General features: G+C 35.3%; 2 protein-coding genes across 2 annotated transcripts; both read left to right on the top strand.

The window, feature by feature from the left end:
- The first annotated feature begins 3,558 nt into the window (after positions 1–3,558).
- LOC109011622 (NADPH-dependent oxidoreductase 2-alkenal reductase-like) lies at positions 3,559–4,095 on the top strand. The gene is made up of 2 exons (XM_035694543.1): positions 3,559–3,679; positions 3,813–4,095. The coding sequence occupies exons 1-2, from the start codon at positions 3,602–3,604 to the stop codon at positions 4,062–4,064; spliced, it is 330 nt and encodes a 109-aa protein (XP_035550436.1). The 5' UTR covers positions 3,559–3,601; the 3' UTR covers positions 4,065–4,095.
- Positions 4,096–8,924: 4,829 nt separating this feature from the next.
- LOC109011651 (2-alkenal reductase (NADP(+)-dependent)-like) lies at positions 8,925–14,003 on the top strand. Its single transcript, XM_035694542.1, has 6 exons — positions 8,925–9,457; positions 11,440–11,623; positions 11,755–11,921; positions 12,991–13,073; positions 13,183–13,309; positions 13,443–14,003. The coding sequence occupies exons 1-6, from the start codon at positions 9,221–9,223 to the stop codon at positions 13,692–13,694; spliced, it is 1,050 nt and encodes a 349-aa protein (XP_035550435.1). The 5' UTR covers positions 8,925–9,220; the 3' UTR covers positions 13,695–14,003.
- The last annotated feature ends 9,870 nt before the right edge of the window (positions 14,004–23,873 follow it).

The following is a 23,873-nucleotide window of genomic DNA, read 5'->3' as shown; positions in this document are numbered from 1 at the left end:
TATACGTAATGGCGATTCTTGGTAGCCTCTTTTTATGCAAACTAAGTATCTAATTGTATGCATGTGATGGATGACTATATATAGTAGATATTGGATGTAGCCTTTTTAAAATGAAAACGTGAGGCTTGTGCCTCATGCTTTTACGAACCAATACTTTAAGCGATGCAAAGAAAGTGTTTTAAAATGTCCCTATGAACTGTATGCTTTATGGATGCCATGGACTGATGGTTCCAATGATGTCTCGATGATATGATGTTTAAGTTTATGCTTATGCCTTTAAATGATGTTTTTCGATGAATGAACTTACTAATGAAAGAATGGAAGAAAACACTGAATGAATGAATGCTATGATGTATGAAAATACGTAACAACCATGATGAACGAACGAATGCATGAGGGTACCAATGAATGGGCAGATTGCAATGCCAGGTAACTAGTGCTAGTAATGCACCCAATACTGCTCCTAGATCGATGGATTCCCAATCCACGGCCACGAGCGAAATCAGGGTCCAAAGATAGATCCTCTAATCCTAACACACAAGGCGTAATAGTGTGTAAAAGTCGATGGAAAGTGATAAAAGAATGCACGAGTCTTCAGACTTTTTAATAAATGAAGGCACTGGCAGGAGAAATATTTTACGAAAAGAAAACCGTCTCTTTTAGTAGAATCCCCACCTAGTGACATTTCCAAAATGAGTGTGAGCTTATTGTCTTGTATGTATGTACGTATGAGTGATGAATGCATAACTGAAATCCTATGTTGCTATATCTTTACGGTATGAAGTAATGCTTATTGAGTATTCGACTCATTTTAGTTTTTATGTATGCCCCTCCCCCCACAGGAATTAAATGAGTAGAACACGTCATGAAGGACACGGCCCAAGGAGAAGAGCACAAAAGTCTAGGCATGAGAGTTTTAAATGTATGAGAGACCTTTTTTATTTTTTCTATTTTTTGCTGTAAATCTCTTTTATTCTCAAAGCATGTTTTATTTTATAATGTAGAGTTTTGCACCCTGGGTATGGAAGTAAAATTTTTTAAATAGAACAGTAATTTTTGTCAACCTTTCTAAAATCATTTTCTAAAAAGTTCCACCACAAATGCCTCAAACGGCCGGTACAAAAATTTCGGCCATACCAGCTGGTACGGTACGAAAATTTCGACCATACCGGCTGGTACGGTACAAAATCCAAAACACTGGTCTCCAGTCCTAAGGCTTTCAAACCGATGGTAGGTATAAAAGCGGCAACTTCTCTAGTTGCGGTCATTATTGTCTTGGGTGCCTAAATCATTTTCCACTTACTCGTTCAAACTGGCGTGTGTGTGCTTGGCGCCCTGCCCTCTTGAGGATGTGTTCCCGTCTCGCCTTAGGTCGTGTAGGCTCTTCTTAGCTCTCTCCAAGGCTTTTTCGCTACCTGGTCTATTGGACCTTCGTTTTGCCTGCTCTAACTTGATTTTCATTGCGGCTATAAAGGCCCTAAGTGTATCTTTGGCATTGATGAAACCACCAGTCTTGTCCATGAACTATCGCAGTGTTGTCAGAGTCTTTCTCACCAACTTCGTCATGAAAATGATCTTGGGGCCAACTGCCCCCTTAAGAATGTTGACAGCGTAAACTTTTTATCCTTATCATCTGTCGCCATACGTTCTTTGTCGTCATATGATAATATGATTTCTTATAAATAATGTACATATACTATAATAGCTTTACTAGAATTCTAATTTTTTGTTGCATATAATTTTTATATCTAGACAATTTTTTTAATTTATTGGTTTGTTGTTCCGAGCTTGACTTCCTAAGTGCTCGACCTTGCTAGTACATTGGGCAAACTGGTAAAATTAGATCGAACCGGATCGGACTCGATAAAATCGAAAGTACCAGTTTTGGAGATGAATTGGTCCGATATTGGTTCTTCAATTCTCAAAACTGGTGTATACTGATTCGGTTATAAAATATGTTCAAACCTGACTGAACCGGACTAGTTACACCTCTGCTCAAATACGAAATATTTTTCAATTTCAAATTTTCAAATTTTTCATCTGATCGTTACCTAATCATTATAACTTTTACAAGTTTCAAAATAAGATACAAACATCAATAATATACATAAAAAATACATAAAATCAATAAGATAAAAACATCAAAAATATCAATAATATACTTTTTCAAACTTTAAAAAAATATATATATATTTATATTAAGTCATTTCTCTTTTCTTTCACAAAAAATAATATGAAATTATTTCTATCTCATTTTCAAATGTTCAATAAAATATTTTAATTCAAGCTATTTCATTATTAATCACAAAATTTTAAATTACTTAAAAGTATCGAAACGAGTCCTTCCTAAAAAAAAATGTAAGATTTTAAATCATGTTCGAAGTAGCCATCATGGCCATTAAAATGGTCATTTCGATCATTTGAATAACTAGTTATTAGGATTTGATGCAACAATCAAATCTGTTGACGTATTGTAGTAAGTTATCAACCTAGTTTTACTTGGAATTTAGAAAAAAAAAACATCCTTAAAATTTAGAAAAAAACATCCTTAGGGTTTGTTTGGATTCGTAAGTCATCTCAGTTCATCTCAACTCATCTAAACTCATCTCATTATTATTCATTACTATTCAACAACTTTAACTCACAAATCTCACTACTATTCACAACTCATCTCATTACTATTCACAATCCATCTCAACTCATCTCAACTTATCTTAAGTCATTTTCGAATCCAAACATCTCCTTAAAATAATTGAAAAACGCCAAAAAGTGGATGGAACGAGAAACATGTTGCTTGGTTGAAAAAATGTATGCTATATAATCTAACACTTACATGAAAAAATGTGGGAGACTTGCACACATCAATACTCTATCTAGCATTATTTTATTTAGTAATGTATGCTATATATAATATCTTCATAAATATTTATATTTAACAATGATATGTTACGGAACTGGGACTTATGACTTATCATGTTATGATCTATCCATAAACATATATATATATATATATATATATATTTATATATATATATATTAAATGGTTTAATTTATTAAGTTCTTATATATTACTTTTTCAATTTAAAAGTTCAAGTTAATTTATATTATAAAATGTCCATTAATAAGATTTATTTTTAATAAAAACTATTTGGTTGTAATAAAACTATTTGATTGATGAATAGTTAAATGTTTAGAATTTATTGCAAAATTAAAAATATTTTATATTGATTAAAAGAAAATAAGTTAGTTTTTTTTAATAAAAAGTGCTCGATAAGCTGAATTCAAATAAATATATTAAAATTTTGAGGAATGCTAGATACAATTTTAGAATTTGCAAGTCTCGCATACTCATTTTAAAAAAAATAGAATTTACAATTAAAAATTTGATTTTTTTCATGGTAATCCAGATTTATCTAATTATTTTAAAGAGAATGTACGAAACTTGCATATTCTATCATTATAAATATCAATTCCCTAATCTTATTTGAAGAACTCGAAATATATATATATATATATATATATATATATATATATCCATCTTAAATGTTATAGGTACTTCCCTGATGGCATCGATATATATTTTGACAATGTTGGTGGTGAAATGCTTGAGGCTGTGCTCAACCACGTTAACAAGCATGCACGGATTCCAATCTGTGGCATGATATCTCAATATAAGAAGGTGAAACATATGAATATGCTACCATTGCAGTCACCATATATTATTCCTTTAAAATGGATGAACATGTAGTAGTTGAGATGCAAATATTTATGATTCTCTATATTAAAGTTTCCCGCTTATGTGTTTGATGCAGAAATGGACGGACAGAGATGGGGTAAGAAATCTCCTGAATATTGTAGGTAAAGAGATAAGGATGGAAGGGTTTTTGGTGGGTTCATATTTGGATCGTTTTGGGGATTTTGCAAAGGAAATGGAGAGCTACATAAAAGAGGGCAAGATTAGTTCCAAGTACACAATCTACCATGGAATCGAGAGCTACTTGGAGAGCTTAGGCTCCCTCTTCACAAGCACTAATATTGGGAAAGTTGTGATTGAATTCAAATGATAATATGAACATTATCAACTCTATTTTCCTCTGGCTTAAATAATGAAATGGTGAGATTAAAATTTCTATCATTGGGTTTCTGTAACATGGTGAGATTTTTAATTATGGAATAATTTTTTTCATCAATCACTATTTACTACCCCACACCCTGTGAAAAAAAAAAAGAAAACTGTCAGGTATGAGGTGTGGAGGTGAATAGTGATTGATGTATAGTAAAACCCTTAATTATGAGCTCTCCATATTGTAATTGGAATAATTCTGTGATTGCAGCCTTCTTTTTCATCTAATTTCATGCTTCTACTTGTGGGAACCATTGGAGTTGATATATATATATATATATATATATATGCATATATATATACCTTATTGTGTGGAAATGAGAGAATTGAAAGAGAATTGCTATTTCTTAATTTTCGATTGTAGATTAATCCCCATGGACCAGTATTGATTAATTCATTCTTTTATTCTTGCAATCTCTATGCTCCTCGGAAAACCCAGCAAGATCTGATATCAGAGCAATCTGGTAATCTCCTAATGGGCAAAAAACAACAAAAAAATGAGATTTTGTTCAATTTTTTCTATTTCCATTTTCAATTTTTTTTTCTCATTTCTCAAAATTCAATAAAATATTTGAATTCAAACTATTTCATTATTATTCAAAGATCATTTCATTATTACTCGCAAAATTGATGCTACAAATGTTCAAACAACTTATTCCTCAAAAATAAAAATAAAAACATCATGTAAGATCTTAAATAATGTTCGAAGTAGCCATCAAGGCCGTTAAAATGGTCATTTAGATAATTTGAATAACTACTTACGGATGAGAAAACGAAAAAAATAGTAATGGAAATACTGCAGCTCTGTTATTCAACATGAACACTCGACTACAAAACTTCATTTTACAGAAGAGTAATGTCAACTGTTAAATATGAAAAATAAATAATTTGTTACAAGAAAAATCGCATGACAAATAACATAAAAAGTCCTAAAAGATTGTGCTGACAGCTTCAAGTCTGAGATCTCCATGATTTGCTTTTGTTATCATCTTTGAAATTCAAATATTGCTGGTGGATGATTTTTAGTTGAATCCGAGATATGCTCACCTCTTTCCTAGGAGATCCTTATCTTGTTTGAATTACCATTTTGGATTGAATCCGTTGCCCCTTGAGACTCCTTATCCTTCAACATCTCTCCATCAACATTGCATGATTTGCGGGATTTCTCATCCTTATTTCTCCAATAGTTTTGAGACACCTTTTCACTCCATTGAATCCCACAAATCAAGCTGGGTTGCTGGGATGTGCTAATACCCTCCCTCAAACTGTGCCGAGATTGGAGGCAGAGTTTGTTTTGAAAGTTATTGAGAGTAGCCTTTGACATTGGTTTGGTGAAGAGGTTTGCTACTTGATTTGTTGTGGAGATGTGTTTAGTGGTGAGAAGTCCAAGGTCAACTCGTTCGTGCACAAAATGGAATCCAACTCGATGTGTTTACTTCAAGCATGAAACACCAGATTAATTGTCATATGTAGAGCACTTGTGTTGTCACAGTAGAGAGTCGGAGTAGAGGCAAACGAAACATGAAGATCTTTGAGGATAAATGTCCTCCATGTGAGTTCAGCTGCTATGTTTGCTATGGCTCTATATTCTGCTTCAGTGCTGGATCGTGAGATAGTGTGTTGTTTTTTTGGCACACCAGGAGATGAGATTTTTTCCAAGAAAAGTGCAGTATCCAGTGGTAGATCTCCTTGTAGAGGGACATCCCGCTCAATCTGCATCTGAAAAAGCACAAATATCAAGTGTTGTATTGGAAGTAAAGTGTAATCTTATATCAATAGTTTCCTTTAACATATCTTAAGATATGCTGAACCATTTTTAAATGCACAAGAGTGGGAGTATGCATGAATTGAGACACATAATTAACACTATATGAGAGGTCTAGTCGTGTGAGAGTTAGGTACTGTAAAGCACCAACAAATCCTCTAAAATAACTTGGGTCTTCCATCAAAGCTTCATTTTTCGAGGTCTTAGTTCTTGCTTCAAGGGGTGTGCTCATTAGCTTACAATCAACCATGTTGGCACGTTCAAGGATGGTGAGTGCATAGTGTGTTTGGGAAAGATGAAGACCATTTGTTGTCTTCGATGCTTAAGAAGTGATGGATTAACCCCAAGTCCTTCATTGCAAATTTAGAGCTCAAGAGTTGAATAAAGGTTGAAACTAGAGCTATAGAGGAACCAGTTAGTAGCATATCATCTACATAAAGAAGAAAAATTAGTGTCCCAAGGTTAGAATGATAAACAAATAAAGATGGGTCTGCTAAACTACAAAAAAATTCATATTTTAACTAAAAAGCACTAAACCTATCAAACCAAGCACGAGGTGCTTGTTTGAGTCCATAGAGGGCCTTTTGAAGCTTGCAAACATGTTTTGGTTATTGCGAGTCAGCCATTCCTAGAGGTTGTTCCATGAAAATTTCTTCCAAAATTAAACCATGTAAGAAAGCATTTTTTACGTCAAGTTGACATATGGGCCAGTTTTGAACAAGTGTTATGGTGAGGACAATACGGATAGTTCCAGGTTTGATGACTGAAGAGAAGGTCTCTGTGTAATCCAACCCGTCAGCTTGATGATATCCTTTTGCCACAACTCGAGCTTTGAGTCTATCCAACGAACCATCGGGTTTGAGTTTTGGCTTGAGCACCCATTTAGACCCAATAACATGCATGTTCGAGGTACGTGGAACAAGTTTCCAAATCTGATTTTTGTGAATTGCCTCAATCTCTTCATCCATTGCTGCTTTCCACCCAAGGTGAGCAAGAGCAGATCGTATGTTATGAGATTCTCGAGGGACATTGGTTGAAGATATAGAGGAGGTTAAGGCATATTTTGGATTGAGTTTAATTATTCCTATTTGCGACCGAGTCACCATAAAACATAAGGGCTACTGTGATGTTTGAACTTGAGTTGGCTGGGTGGTGTGTTGTATGTCAGTTTGTTCAGTTTCTGAAGGAGGTATGTGTATGGGTTGGTGATTTGTTTCTGTGGGCATTTTAGGTAGTGGGTGAGTTGAGCGTTGCTGGTGTGGTATTTGAGCTTGAGCTGTTGTGTGTTGTATGTTGTTTTCAATTCATGAATGAGGTATATGTATAGGTTGATTAATTGTTTCAGTGTGCATTTGAGGTAGTAAGTGATTTGAGTGTTGTGGCTACTGCTGTGCCTCTGTTTAAGATAGAAGTTGCTGACTTCCAGTTGATTCGGTTATAAAATATGTTCAAAACCTAACTGAACCGAACTAGTTACACCTCTGCTCAAATACAAAATATTTTTCAATTTCAAATTTTCAAAATTTTCATCTGATCGTTACCTAATCGTTATAACTTTTACAAGTTTCAAAATAAGATACAAACATCAATAATATACATAAAAAATACATAAAATCAATAAGATACAAACATCAATAATATCAATAATATACTTTTTCAAACTTTAAAATATATATATATATATATATATTAAGTCATTTCTCTTTTCTTTCACAAAAAATAATATGAAATTATTTCTATCTCATTTTCAAATGTTCAATAAAACATTTTAACTCAAGCCATTTCATTACTAATAACAAAATTTTAAATTACTTAAAAGTATCGAAACGAGTCCTTCCTAAAAAAATGTAAGATTTTAAATCATATTCGAAGTAGCCATCATGGCCATTAAAATGGTCATTTCGATCATTTGAATAACTAGTTATTAGGGTTTGATGCAACAATCAAATCTGTTGACGTATTGTAGTAAGTTATCAACCTAGTTTTACTTGGAATTTAGAAAAAAAAAAAAACATCCTTAAAATTTAGAAAAATACATCCTTAAAATAATTGAAAAACGCCAAAAAGTGGATGGAACGAGAAACATGTTGCTTGGTTGACTCACAAATTTTGATCTTGTGTTGTGTGGTCATCGTAATTTTATTAATTTTCTTTTGTGCTTCTTGACCATCCCACAATGTCTTCGGTATTTATTATTTATAACTTATAGTTGCATATTATTATATTTCTATATTGCAATATATGTAGAATAACTTATACACTATAACTATATAGTTATGTCATATGGCACTTGTAATACACTAAACATAATATTTATTAGAGAAATGACATCATATTTGTAGTATTAGAGTCTTCAAGTTCCATGCGCCCCTTTAAAAGAAGTAGATAAATCTAACACTTACATGAAAAAATGTGGGAGACTTGCACACATTAATACTATATCTAGCATTATTCTATTTAGTAATGTATGCTATATATAATATCTTCATAAATATTTATATTTAACAATGATATATTACTTAACCAGGACTTATGACTTATCATGTTATGATCTATCCATAAATATATATATATATATATATTAAATGGTTTAATTTATTAAGTTCTTATATATTACTTTTTCAATTTAAAAGTTCAAGTTAATTTATATTATAAAATGTCCATTAATAAGATTTATTTTTAATAAAAACTATTTGGTTGTAATAAAACTATTTGATTGATGAATAGTTAAATGTTTAGAATTTATTGCAAAATTAAAAATATTTTATATTGATTAAAAGAAAATAAGTTAGTTTTTTTTAATAAAAACTGCTCGATAAGCCGAATTCAAATAAATATATTAAAATTTTGAGGAATGCTAGATACAGTTTTAGAGTTTGCAAGTCTCGCGTACTCATTTTAAAAAAAATAGAATTTACAATTAAAAATTTGATTTTTTCATGGTGATCCAGATTTATCTAATTATTTTAAAGAGAATGCGCGAAACTTGCATATTCTATCATTATAAATATCAATTCTCTAAAATCTTATTTGAAGAACTCGAAATATATATATATATATATATATATATATATATATATATATCCTTATTTGAATTAGTCTCCACTGAATTCGTTAGCAGCTCAATGGCAGCCTAATCATATTAATGATCGGTCGCCGTTAAAATAAAAGGATATACTTTATTGTGTCCATCATCCTCCGGTAACAGTTGATGGAAATTAACTTTGAGAGCTGATCGACGTTAGAACACCCACCCAACGACAAAACACATGCACACAAATTAACACAGAAAGCAAAATAAGAAGAGCTGCTCAAAGACGGGAGAGAGAAGAATGGCTACTACGGTGGTAGAGAGCAAAGAATGGTACATGGCAGCCTATGCACCAGAAGGAGTTCTGACCTCCGATCATCTCAAACTCCGGTCTGTCACTCTCTCCCTTGCCGGAGATTCCATACCAGATGGTCATGCCGTTATCGAGACCCTATTTATCTCCGTAGATCCCTACCAACGAACCAGAATGACCGGCATGCAAGACGGGCTTTACTTCTCCCAGTTCAACCTTGACGAGGTACGTACGCACGTAACCTATCTACAACTAAATCGGAGATTTACACCTTCTAATAAAAAACTCAACATCTATCTTTTTAAATAGAGAAATTCTATTTGCTTGGAGACTGCATAGACTATATGTGCAGTTTTATTGATAAATTGAGATAAAAAGGAAAAAATATTATTATTTAAAAAAAATATTATTTTAATTTAATTTTTTTTTTAAATAACTGTATAAATTTATATGAACAGTCTCCAAATGAAGATTGTATGTTGACTAACTCTTTTAAATATATATAAAAATTATTTTATTCTTTAAATCTATAAGTAAAATATATCAAAATTATGTCATGTAAATATTTTATTAAATATAATCTAGACACTGACTTTGACGATATATTTTTTCTATATCGATGTATATATATATAGGGTGCATGGCTACCTACTCTAAGAGATCATATGCACCTTGGTATATATAAGGTAGTTTGTTATGCCGGGTTGATGAGATCGACTTTGGGCAGGGTGGTTTGCTGGCACCTCGCATTAGGGTGGCTAGATCCACCCTCAGTGTGTGGTGGTGCATGTGCAGCAGCCATCTCCATAGCTAGGGTGGATCTCTGGCTAGCAAGAGGTGACGACCCAGCCACCCCCTAAAATTTTGGTATCTTAGATCTAAAGTTTTGATACATGATATACAATTAAGTTAAACTGAGTTTGGATGTTAAATTGAGTTGAGCTGAGATGATAAAATATTATTAGAATATTATTTTTTAATATTATTATTTTAATATTTGAAAATTTTGAATTATTTATTATATTTTATATTAAAATTTAAAAAAAATTGTAATAATGAGTTGAGATGAGTTTAGGAACCAAACGAAACATAAATGATTTCTAAATTACACATTCTTAAAAGATATCATTGGGTTTTCAAAGAAGAGTAATGATAGGATTACTCATATAACTACCTATTTATTACTTATAGTGTATTTGAAGTTTTTTTTTTATTATTTTTTTAAGTATTTTTTTTAACATCCTTAATCATTAAAAAAAATTAAAAATATATATAATTTTACTAATAATCACTTCATTAACTATTAAGTAAAATAAAAAATTAAAAAAAATAAAATACAAAAAAATAGTAAATAGATAATAGAAAAATAATAACCTTATCATTATCCTTTCAAAGAATCAAGACATACTCTTAAACCTTAAGTTTTGAGTACTCAAACACAGTTTAAGATTTTCTCCTTTATTTTTATTCTAAAAATAAAAGAAAAATTACATAAACTCTGCCACTCTGGTCATTTTTAACTAAAGCGCGCACATAATTTTTTTTTTTTCCTTCAAAAATGATAGAAAAATATTTGATGTATAAAGAGATTTTATAGAAGTTTTTTTATAAATTCACGTGATCAGTTAAATAAATACGGCATATCATAATTGTCAATTTTATAAATTTTTTATAAAATTATTCTATGAATCTAATATAAGAAGAAAATATTATTTTTAAAAAGCTACGTATCATCCCTACTAGTCTATATATTACACTTATTTTAATTTTTTAATTTTTTTAATTTTATTCTTTCTAATTTAATTAAAATTTTCCATTCATCATTTATACACCACATATTTAAAAAATTAAAAAATTAAAAACTTATATGTAATATAAGATATAAGAATGATGAATAGAATTTTTCATTCTCACAAAACTTGGACGTCGTAACCTTATTAGCGGTGGAAGGATATATTCAAAGTTGTTAAGGTGTTGTATGTATAGTGAATTGAAATAAGATAAGTTGATCTGAAAATTAAAAATTGAATAAAATATTATTAGAATATTTTTTTTAATAATATTATCATTATTTTAAAATTTAAAAAAGTTAAATTATTTATTATATTTTATGTAAAAAATTTTAAAAAAATATAATAATAAAATAAAATATGATGAAATATTCTTCCTAAATGTTATAAATGTGAAAAGTGAAAACGGTATCGCAGGTAATCACTGCATCTTCAATTGGAAGAGTAATTCGATCGAAGGACAATAATTACAAAGAGGGTGACATTGTCCTTAATCCGTTCTCTCCGATTGCCGATTATTGTGTGGTACCGTCCAAGTCGTTAATACGAAAGATTGATTCAACATCTGGGGTTCCACTGCCAGATTATCTCAGCTCTCTAGGTAACTCTTGTTGTTGGATTATTATTATTATTTTTTTTTTTAGTTTTTTTCCTCAATCATTGATGTTAATATTTCAAGCTAGGCAGTACAATGAGATATGAAAAATGGAGTATATATATCTACATATATAGGGGTACCGGGATTTGCCGCATGGGTGGGGATAGAAGTGTTGGGAGAGCCAAAGGCAGGGTCGAATGTGTTTGTTTCAGCTGCGGCTGGAGCGGTCGGAATGTATGCCGGACAATTGGCTAAGCTCAAAGGTTGCAGGGTTGTCGGCAGCACCGGGTCAGATGAGAAGGTATGTCTTATGCTATGCAACCCCAGTATCTGGTGAAGTGCTGCTAGTTGTTAATTGGAATATTAGACTGTTTAATAAGAATACTAGAGGCCATACATGGTGTTTTATCACGCATCAACACTTGAGATGAATGACAGCGTTAAAACCCTTCTATCACCAAGCTTGTCTAAAGAGTTATTAATGTACTTATTATTGGATACTTGCCTGTCATAACCAAATCAGGAAACAAAAGGGGCACAGGGCACTCTAATATGTGCCAGATTATAATATTACCAGTTACATTTAAACAATTGACTGCCTTACATTAGTTAAATTACGTTCTGTTACCAAGTAGCTGAATAAAGAGTGGAGCTTGGAACCCGTTCTCTCTTTATATAGGAGGAAGAAAGATTTTTAAAACCATAAATGTTCTTTGTTAAGTTTCGAATCAACAATCTCGACAAAGTAAAAGTCTAGGAAATCTAGAAAAGCTTTTAGCATAATCTACGCATTAAACCCGACAAATTGCTAGAACGACAATAGTCTAGACAAATACAATCATTATATTGTTTGTCTAGTCTTCAAGGCACTTCTATTGGAGTTCTCTGTTGGAACTATTATGCTTTAGGTATTTGCAACTACTTCTGATGTTTAGTATTTTGCATTATTGGCCTATATTATGACGAATCCTTGTGATATGCTCTTGACTCCCCACATATACATGAATTTCGTTATTGTATGCCAAATTTAGCCATATCATTAGGATTATATGCATTGCTTGCTTGTTTCTCATGATCAGACTCGTGATCCTGCAATACTTGGTAAAATATACACATGGATTTTTATTAATGGAGAACTACTAAGCTAGAGAAATAATGAGTGGAAAACAAGGTATTAGGTGGCATGTGGTTTTAGAGGTTGGAACTGGTGGCTTGTTCAAATCCAAGATTGATGAAATTTTCTAAAGATCAAGGGTTAAAACATGATACATGTGTCCTGTCTTAACTTTGTTGTTTCTTTTTTCGCTTCACGTGTAAGATGTTCTTACTAGTTTCTTACATTTGATATCTTTGTTGTTTGTGATTCTTAGGTAAAAATCATAAAGGATGATTTTGGATATGACGATGCATTCAACTACAAGAAGGAAACTGATTTAGATGCTACTTTAAGAAAGTAAGTAGTATTTAACATTTTCTCCTGTATGTAATTAAATTAGTGGTATCATCACCACAAGCATATCTTGTTTTCTACAATACATAATTATCCATCTTAAATGTTATAGGTACTTCCCTGATGGCATCGATATATATTTTGACAATGTTGGTGGCGAAATGCTTGAGGCTGTGCTCAACCACGTTAACAAGCATGCACGGATTCCAATCTGTGGCATGATATCTCAATATAAGAAGGTGAAACATATGAATATGCTACCATTGCAGTCACCATATATTATTCCTTTAAAATGGATGAACATGTAGTAGTTGAGATGCAAATATTTATGATTCTCTATATTAAAGTTTCCCGCTTATGTGTTTGATGCAGAAATGGACGGACAGAGATGGGGTAAGAAATCTCCTGAATATTGTAGGTAAAGAGATAAGGATGGAAGGGTTTTTGGTGGGTTCATATTTGGATCGTTTTGGGGATTTTGCAAAGGAAATGGAGAGCTACATAAAAGAGGGCAAGATTAGTTCCAAGTACACAATCTACCATGGAATCGAGAGCTACTTGGAGAGCTTAGGCTCCCTCTTCACAAGCACTAATATTGGGAAAGTTGTGATTGAATTCAAATGATAATATGAACATTATCAACTCTATTTTCCTCTGGCTTAAATAATTAAATGGTGAGATTAAAATTTCTATCATTGGGTTTCTGTAACATGGTGAGATTTTTAATTATGGAATAATTTTTTTCATCAATCACTATTTACTACCCCACACCCTATGAAAAAAAAAAAAAAACTGTCAGGTATGAGGTGTGGAGGTGAATAGTGACTGATGTATAGTAAAACCCTTAATTATGAGCTCTCCATATTGTAATTGGAATAATTCTATGATTGCAGCCTTCTTTTTTATCTAATTTCATGCTTCTACTTGTGGGAACCATTGGAGTTGATATATATCTATATATATATATATATATATGCATATATATACCTTATTGTGTGGAAATGAGAGAATTGAAAGAGAATTGCTATTTCTTAATTTTCGATTGTAGATTAATCCCCATGGACCAGTATTGATTAATTCATTCTTTTATTCTTGCAATCTCTATGCTCCTCGGAAAACCCAGCAAGATCTGATATCAGAGCAATCTGGTAATCTCCTAATGGGCAAAAAACAACAAAAAAATGAGATTTTGTTCAATTTTTTCTATTTCCATTTTCAATTTTTTTTCTCATTTCTCAAAACTCAATAAAATATTTGAATTCAAACTATTTCATTATTATTCAAAGATCATTTCATTATTACTCGCAAAATTGATGCTACAAATGTTCAAACAACTTATTCCTCAAAAAAAAAAAAAAAAAACATCATGTAAGATCTTAAATAATGTTCAAAGTAGCCATCAAGGCCGTTAAAATGGTCATTTAGATAATTTGAATAACTAGTTATGGATGAGAAAACGAAAAAAATAGTAATGGAAATACTGCAGCTCTGTTATTCAACATGAACACTCGACTACAAAACTTCATTTTACAGAAGAGTAACGTCAACTATTAAATATGAAAAATAAATAATTTGTTACAAGAAAAATCGCATGACAAATAACATAAAAAGTCCTAAAAGATTGTGCTGACAGCTTCAAGTCTGAGATCTCCATGATTTGCTTTTGTTATCATCTTTGAAATTCAAATATTGCTGGTGGATGATTTTTAGTTGAATCCGAGATATGCTCACCTCTTTCCTAGGAGATCCTTATCTTGTTTGAATTACCATTTTGGATTGAATCCGTTGCCCCTTGAGACTCCTTATCCTTCAACATCTCTCCATCAACATTGCATGATTTGCGGGATTTCTCATCCTTATTTCTCCAATAGTTTTGAGACACCTTTTCGCTCCATTGAATCCCACAAATCAAGCTGGGTTGCTGGGATGTGCTAATACCCTCCCTCAAACTGTGCCGAGATTGGAGGCAGAGTTTGTTTTGAAAGTTATTGAGAGTAGCCTTAGACATTGGTTCGGTGAAGAGGTTTGCTACTTGATTTGTTGTGGAGATGTGTTTAGTGGTGAGAAGTCCAAGGGCAACTCATTCGTGCACAAAATGGAATCCAACTCGATGTGTTTACTTCAAGCATGAAACACCAGATTAATTGTCATATGTAGAGCACTTGTGTTGTCACAGTAGAGAGTCGGAGTAGAGGCTAACGAAACATGAAGATCTTTGAGGATAAATGTCATCCATGTGAGTTCAGCTGCTCTGTTTGCTATGGCTCTATATTCTGCTTCAGTGCTGGATCGTGAGATAGTGTGTTGTTTTTTTGGCACACCAGGAGATGAGATTTTTTCCAAGAAAAGTGCAGTATCCAGTGGTAGATCTCCTTGTAGAGGGACATCCCGCTCAATCTGCATCTGAAAAAGCACAAATATCAAGTGTTGTATTGGAAGTAAAGTGTAATCTTATATCAATAGTTTCCTTTAACATATCTTAAGATATGCTGAACCATTTTTAAATGCACAAGAGTGGGAGTATGCATGAATTGAGACACATAATTAACACTATATGAGAGGTCTAGTCGTGTGAGAGTTAGGTACTTTAAAGCACCAACAAATCCTCTAAAATAACTTGGGTCTTCCATCAAAGCTTCATTTTTCGAGGTCTTAGTTCTTGCTTCAAGGGGTGTGCTCATTAGCTTACAATCAACCATGTTGGCACATTCAAGGATGGTGAGTGCATAGTGTGTTTAGGAAAGATGAAGACCATTTGTTGTCTTCGATGCTTAAGAAGTGATGGATTAACCCCAAGTCCTTCATTGCAAATTTAGAGCTCAAGAGTTGAATAAAGGTCGAAACTAGAGCTATAGAGGAACCAGTTAGTAGCATATCATCTACATAAAGAAGAAAAATTAGTGTCCCAAGGTTAGAATGATAAACAAATAAAGATGGGTCTGCTAAACTACAAAAAAATTCATATTTTAACTAAAAAGCACTAAACCTATCAAACCAAGCACGAGGTGCTTGTTTGAGTCCATAGAGGGCCTTTTGAAGCTTGCAAACATGTTTTGGTTATTGCGAGTCAACCATTCCTAGAGGTTGTTCCATGTAAATTTCTTCCAAAATTAAACCACGTAAGAAAGCATTTTTTACGTCAAGTTGACATATGGGCCAGTTTTGAACAAGTGTTATGGTGAGGACAATACGGATAGTTCCAGGTTTGATGACTGAAGAGAAGGTCTCTGTGTAATCCAACCCGTCAGCTTGATGATATCCTTTTGCCACAACTCGAGCTTTGAGTCTATCCAACGAACCATCGGGTTTGAGTTTTGGCTTGAGCACCCATTTAGACCCAATAACATGCATGTTCGAGGTACATGGAACAAGTTTCCAAGTCTGATTTTTGTGAATTGCCTCAATCTCTTCATCCATTGCTGCTTTCCACCCAAGGTGAGCAAGAGCAGATCGTATGTTATGAGATTCTCGAGGGACATTGGTTGAAGATATAGAGGAGGTTAAGGCATACTTTGGATTGGGTTTAATTATTCCTCTTTGTGACCGAGTCACCATAAAACATAAGGGTAGGGGTGTGCAAAATTTCGAGAATTCCGACTCCGTCCGACCTCCGCTCCGATGCCGACTCCGACAGAGTCGGAGTTGTCGGAATTCGGAGTAGCTCCGAATAATTATTCGGAGTCGGAGTCGGAGTCGGAGCTCCAAGGAGCTCCGACTCCGACTCCGAATTTTTTTTAAAAACCCAGTTGTAAAACGACGTCGTTTTGGAGCTGGGTTTAAAAAAAAATTATTGAACGACACCGTTCCACTTAATATGGAACGGCGTCGTTTCGGAAGTTCCTTCTTGAAGGAGCTTCTTCTTCAGAACGTCGTTCGACTCGTTCCTCTTCCTTTTCACTTCTTCTTCTTCCTTCTTCACTTCTTCTTCCTCCTTCACTTCTCTCTCGCGTCTCCCGTCCCAGTGACTGAACCAGTGAAGTGTGAACCCTCCGTCTTCGCGTTCTTCAGAACACCGTTCGTCGTTGCTCCTCCCTGCCGCCGTCCCTCTGTTCAGCTTCCACCTACGGTGAGCCCTAAATTTAATTCAAGCACGTCTCTTATGAATTGGAGCCAGCAGTTGTGATTCTTGTGTATTGAATATTCAATATAGTCCCCAACACGGCGCTCAAAAACATGAATTTTACATTGTTTTGAAGACTTGCGCTCGAGCGAGGTGTCGAGCGCAAGTCGAGCGCACGTTGTATTGAACATTGGCTCGAGCGATATGTCGAGCGGAAGTCAAGCGAACCTCTCTGGAAGAGTTCTGCTCGAGCGCTACGTCGAGCGAAACTCTCTGTATGGATTCTGCTCGAGCGCGACGTTGAGCGCAGGTCGAGCAATCCTCTTGGTATGGATTATGCTCGAGCGCCACGTCGAGCGCATGTCGAGCGAACCTCTCTGGATTGATTCTGCTCGAGCTCCACGTCGAGCGCACATCGAGCGAACCTCTCTGGAAGAGTTCTGCTCGAGCGCCACTTCGAGCGCACATCGAGCGAACCTTTCTGGATGAGTTCTGCTCGAGCGCCACTTCGAGCGCACATCGAGCGAACCTTTCTGGATGGGTTCTGCTCGAGCACTACGTCGAGCGCACGTCGAGCGAACCTCTCTGTATGGCTTCTGCTCGAGCGCACGTCGAGCGAACCCATCCAGATGGGTTCGTCTGAGTCAAGCGCACATCAACCGAACCTCAATGTAATAATACATCGATACATGTATTATTATGATACAATAATACATGTCCTATTGTATAATACAATAGCCTAGTTTATTTTTAAACTAATTTTTTGCTTCTAATTTAATTTTTTCAGCTTCATTGATTGTGATATGGATCCTAGACATAGTGGAGATGATCGTCCACAAGGGGATGTGGCGGATGCCAATGCTACAACTCCTACACCGGTGGGTACTTCCACCCTTAGAGCCACATCTAGGGCAGCTACATCTAGAGCAGCTACATCTTGTGCGAGTAGTCGACTCCCACTCCCAGTTGATATAGAGGATGAAGATATGTTCAACGAGGAGGAGGAGATGCCCATTGAGCAAGATCAACCACCACGACCTTCTAAAAAGAGGTCGTGGACATGGGAGCATTTCACCAAAATTCCTAGTGAAATTGCGAACCCAGTGGCAAGATGCCATTACTGTGGATCACTTTGTGGATGCCATTCGAAGAAGCAAGGTACCAGTGTGTTAATAGCACATCTAAATGGTTGCCAACGATATAAGATAGCAAAGGGATTGCAAGCCACTGATCAGACGAACCTCAGTTACCAAACTTCTACAGCCACTGATGGTACACAGACTAAGAAATTGGTCATCCCTCAATACAGTGAGAAGATGTTGAGGGACATGCTTGCAGAGATGATAATTACTGATGAGATGCCATTTACCACAGTCGAGAAAAGAGGCTTTCGAAAGTTTCTAAATTTTGTTGAGCCACGATTTCCCATTCCATCACGGTATACAGTGATGCGAGATTGTATGAAGAGGCATGTGAAGGACAAGGAGGAGATGAGGAAGATGTTTATTACCACTGGCCAGAGAGTGTCTTTTACGACTGACACATGGACTTCCATACAGAACGTCTGCTACATGTGTATCACAGCACACTACATTGACAGTGAGTGGATTTTGCATAAAAAAATTATTGGTTTTAAAGAAATTGTGGATCATAAAGGTGCATCCATTGGGGCGAAGATGGATGATTGTTTAAAGGACTGGGGAATTCGAAAAGTGCTGTGTATTACAGTTGACAATGCCAGTGCGAATGAAACAGCAATTGATTGGTTTAAGCGGAACACGACGGTGAGAGATGATGTCATTCGGGCCCACGAGTTTATTCACGTTCGATGCTGTGCTCATATCATTAACCTCATAGTTGTTGAGGGATTAAAAGAGGTTCATGATTCCATAACCCGAGTCCGCAACATTGTACGATATGTGAGGGGTTCCCCTCAAAGGCTTGCCAAGTTTAAGGCAATAGCAGAAGATTTGAAGATTGAATGTTCTAGTATGCTGTGCTTGGACGTTCCGACTCGATGGAATTCTACATACATGATGTTGGATGTGGCACAGAAGTACCAAAAAGCATTCGAGCGGATGGAGGTCGAGGATGGGGGCCTGAGGTATGCTTTGTTGGAGCCAGTAGGACAGGGGCTCGGTGCGCCAGACGCACATGATTGGACCAGTGTGAGTTATTTTGTTGAATTTTTAAGAACTTTTTATGAGATAACCATGCGACTATCTGGATCCAAATATACGACTGCGAACTCATTTTTCAGTGAGCTCTCGGAGCTTCACTTCCAGTTGGAAAATAGTTGTACTGACTCTGCTGGATTGTTATCTGATATGGCTACGAGGATGAAGATCAAATATGATAAATATTGGGGGAATATTGAGAAGATAAATAGATTGCTATTTGTGGCTGTGATCCTTGACCCCCGAGTTAAGTTGGCCGTTCTAGAATTTTGGGTAAATTCCGTCCTCGGGGCAGTGAAGGCTGGAGAGTTTATTAGATTGCTAAAAAGTGATGTTGATGACTTATATCATCACTACAGTACTAGTGCTCAGCCTTCATCCGCAGTTGGTAGCTCCTCACATTCGAGGCCGACAGGATCGACAGTTTCCTCAGGTGATACTGACCCATCTGTAGGGGTTAGAGGCAATCGTATTATACGGCAGTATCATCAACTCATGTCAACAAGGAATATTATGCATTGTACATCTGAGGTTGAACGATATTTTATGGAAGCTGTCGAGGCACCTAGTGATGTATTTCAGTTATTAACTTGGTGGAAAGTTAATTCCACCAAGTATCCAGTCCTTTCCCGTGTGGCCCGAGATGTGCTAGCCATTCCTGTCACTACGGTTGCCTCAGAGTCGGCATTTAGCACTGGAGGTCGCGTGTTGGATGCTTATCGGAGTTCATTGTCACCGTCAACCGTGGAGGCCCTCGTTTGCACACAGAATTGGATAAGTGAAACGCCCATTGGACTAGATACCGTTGGCGTTGATGCCGAGAGCTATAGGCTTGAATCGGGTAAGTTTATATGCTTTTAAATGATGATTTAATTATTTTTAATGTTTCTAACTTCTACTTTTTATGATTTTATAGATCTAATTGTGAACCCTAACATAATTACCGATGATTGAGAGTTTGGAACGGACGCTACTTGAGAGTTGGGATGGAGTTGAGAGAACCTCCTTTCTTGGTAAGAATCAAATTATTCTTTTACCGTATTCATTTTTTTATTATCAATTTTTTTTCATCTATTGATTGCTACTTTCTATCTTTATTTCAGGCGTGACCAATGGAACATTGGGGTTTGAGTGAAACCCGTGTTTAATTTTTATGTAGTTATATTTCAAGACTGAGTCATATTGTTATTACGTTATAAATGAGACTGTTATAACTTATGGCTGCATCATACATGTTATTTACTTTTTAAATTATTTATATAGTTATATTTATGTACTTATATCCCGAGCAAAGACGTGGGATAAGTACTCTTTATTCTATAATTTCTATTAGTACTTATCCATCCTCTCTCAAAAGTTTATAATTTATTATCCAACTGAAATTAATCGAATTATACAAATTCGTACCATCATTCTTTTCTATAAAATTTTAAATTTGTGTAATTTTCAACTCATGAGTTATGAGCACTTTTAATGCTAAATTTCAGGCGGACATAAAACAAATTAAATATATAATCAAAATTCAGTAACAAAATCAGAACGAATATTTAAATTATTGAAAACTCTTGAATAAACCAAATATTTGTAGATGGTTCACTTTTAAAAAAAATATATATATGTTGCCCACTATCTGAAACGAAATTGAACAACAAAATTTAAATAATAATAATAAAAAAAAAATCTGAAATTGAGTTCAGAACTCCGAACGGAGGTCGGAGCTCCGACCTCCGTTCGGAGTTCCTATCGGAGGTCGGAGCTCCGACCTCCGATCGGAATCGGACTCCGACTACGTTCGGAGTCGGAGTCGGAGGGGAATTTTGGCTCCGACTTTTGTCGGAGTCGGAGGTCGGAAATGACAACTCCGACTCCGTCGGAGTCGGAGCCCACCCCTACATAAGGGCTACTGTGATGTTTGAACTTGAGTTGGCTGGGTGGTGTGTGTATGTCAGTTTGTTCAGTTTCTGAAGGAGGTATGTGTATGGGTTGGTGATTTGTTTCGGTGGGCATTTTAGGTAGTGGGTGAGTTGAGCGTTGCTGGTGTGGTATTTGAGCTTGAGCTGTTGTGTGTTGTATGTTGTTTTCAATTCATGAATGAGGTATATGTATAGGTTGATTAATTGTTTCAGTGTGCATTTGAGGTAGTAAGTGATTTGAGTGTTGTGGCTACTGTTGTGCCTCTGTTTAAGATAGAAGTTGCTGACTTCCAGTTGTTTCGGGGATGGAATTTGTACTCAAGGCTGTTGAGTTTTGCAAAGATGTTGTAGGTAAGGGACTTGAGCATGGTGGTGAGGATATTTGTTGTCCAGTTCCTGCAGTAGAAGACGTGGTAATGTTAGGTAACCATGAATCAAAGATGCTCATTACATGTGATGTTGGTGGTGCAATACTTTGGTTCCGTGTGGTTTTATAAGGGAAAAATAATTCTTCAAAGACCACATGGCGAGAAATAAAAAACTTCCTACTAGTAGGATGAAAGCATTTGTATCTTTTATGTTTATCACTATATCCAACGAAGACATAGAATTGTTTTTGGATCAAATTTGTGTTGCCATGTATCCCACGTATAAGGAAAACATTTAGAACCAAAGACATGAAGTGAGGTGTAATCTTGGTGAGTGCCATGCAATTTAAAGTATGGAGTTTCAGAGTGAAGAGTAGATGAAGGTAACCAATTTATTAAGTAGACAACCGTGGTAGAGGCTTCTACCCATAAAAATAAAGGAGCATCGCTATGGAATAGCATAGTCATTCCAAGTTCTCTTATTATCCTATGTCGCCTTTCAACCATACCTATTTGTTCTGGAGTATATGGGCATGAGACTTGATGAACGACTCGAGTGGAAAGAAAGTGAGAAGATAACTTAGAGTTTATGAATTCTCCTCCCCCATCTGAGTGAAAAATCTTGATTTTTTTATTAAACTGTCGATGAGCATATTGTTCAAAGGCGAGATAAGCATTCCCAAAATCAGATTTATGTTGCAGGGAAATAATCCAAGTATATTTTAAAAAATCATCAACTAAACAAGCATAATATCGAAATCTTCCAATTGATAAAATAGGAGTGGGTCCCCACAAATCACAATGAAAATTTTCAAATATACTAGAACTTGAATGCTGAGAACAAGAAAATGGTAATCTACTAAGCTTCCCTAGTTGATAGCTATCACATATATGATCGGGTTTCATATTGCCAATAACATCAATTAAGCCTTTATTTTTTAGAAAATGTAAAGCAGAAGATTATGGATGTCCTAAGCGTTGATGCCAAATTTCTATGGAGCCAAATTTGAAACGATGAGAAAAATAGAGCTCCGGTGAATTGGGTAGAACATAAACATCACCCTTGCGCCTCCTTGTGATCACTGGTTGTCCTGTTTTTCGATCCTTAATACAAAAATCAACATTAGTAAATTCATATCTAATTGGAAACTGACTTGTTAGTTGACTTACCGAAAGCAAATTTGTTTTCAAATGAGGAACTAGCAAGACATTATTAAGAGGTAAGATTTTATCTCTTTGTTTTATGCTTGAATCTCCAATACCGAAAATTGGTAGAGAAGAACCATCACCAATGAGAACCGAATCTGCACCAGAGTATTTTTGAATATTAGTTAACATACCTGGCTTACTTGTCATGTGGTTTGAGGCTCCTGTGTCGGAGGTCCATTCAGTTTCAGTGATGGTGTTATCTAGGGTGAGTGCTGCCAGAGCTTGTGGTATGTTTTCATGTTGAGTTGGTTTTTTTGGCACCCACCAACATATCTTTGCAATGTGTCCCACCATGCCACAATATTGGCATTTTTCTTCTCTGTAAAGGTATCTTTCAGCAAGTGTCATTTGTCGTTCACCAAGTGGTGGATGGCGTCTTTGTTGAGTGCTTGACGTGGAGTTGGAGTAGCCTCGATTTAGGTCCTTTGGTTGTTGCGCTTGAAATCCCCTTCCATTTGAAGTGTTTGTTGCCTTGATATCCTGAGGAGGATTGTTGAAGTTGGCGTTGTTGTTGGCCGTAGAACGCCATTTGAGGAGTGAAAGAGTTGGTGACATTTGTATGATTTGAGAACCAATTGGGTCGTTGCTCAAGGCTTTGAAGTTTTGAGACTAGCTCAGAGTATGATGGTGTTGGTGGTTTAAGCATAGTAGTGGTAAAAGTTTCATATTGAGGAGTTAGACTAGTGAGGAGACAAAATACATTTTCTTTGTCTGGGACTGGTTTCCCAATTGCAGCTAGAAGTCACATAAACTTTGAAGGTTCGAATATGTTCTCCAATTGTTTTGTCATCTTCTTTCCGAAGGTATGTCACTTGTTATCTGAGTGTGAATTCACGTTCTTGTGAATCTTCTGCATAGGCCCTTTTCTGAGCTTCCCAAACTGCATTTGTCGTGTCAAGGCTCACGACGAGACCAAGTGTTTCTTCAGAGAGTGTACCGATTATCCATCCTCAGAGAAGGCGATCGGTCTTGCGCCAAGTAATGTAGGCTTCGGTCAGCCTAGGTGCAGAAGTGTCTGCAGTTGAAGTATTATTGATGTCTAGTGTGGTGTATTTAGGTGGGGAAGGATCTTCATT

This window comes from Juglans regia, chromosome 10 (assembly GCF_001411555.2).
Source record: "Juglans regia cultivar Chandler chromosome 10, Walnut 2.0, whole genome shotgun sequence".
NCBI classification, from domain to species: Eukaryota; Viridiplantae; Streptophyta; class Magnoliopsida; order Fagales; family Juglandaceae; genus Juglans; species Juglans regia.
Note: the sequence above shows the minus strand (reverse complement) of the source record. Positions and strands in the feature narration are given on the sequence as shown.

Bases quoted from the DNA above. Each gene is read 5' to 3' on its own strand.
- LOC109011651 (XM_035694542.1), top strand. From the start codon at position 9,221: ATGGCTACTACGGTGGTAGAGAGCAAAGAATGGTACATGGCAGCCTAT. The intron at 11,624-11,754 runs GTAACTCTTGTT...CTACATATATAG, and splicing joins AGATTATCTCAGCTCTCTAG to GGGTACCGGGATTTGCCGCA. The intron at 11,922-12,990 runs GTATGTCTTATG...TGTGATTCTTAG, and splicing joins GCACCGGGTCAGATGAGAAG to GTAAAAATCATAAAGGATGA.
- LOC109011622 (XM_035694543.1), top strand. From the start codon at position 3,602: ATGCTTGAGGCTGTGCTCAACCACGTTAACAAGCATGCACGGATTCCA. The intron at 3,680-3,812 runs GTGAAACATATG...TGTTTGATGCAG, and splicing joins TGATATCTCAATATAAGAAG to AAATGGACGGACAGAGATGG.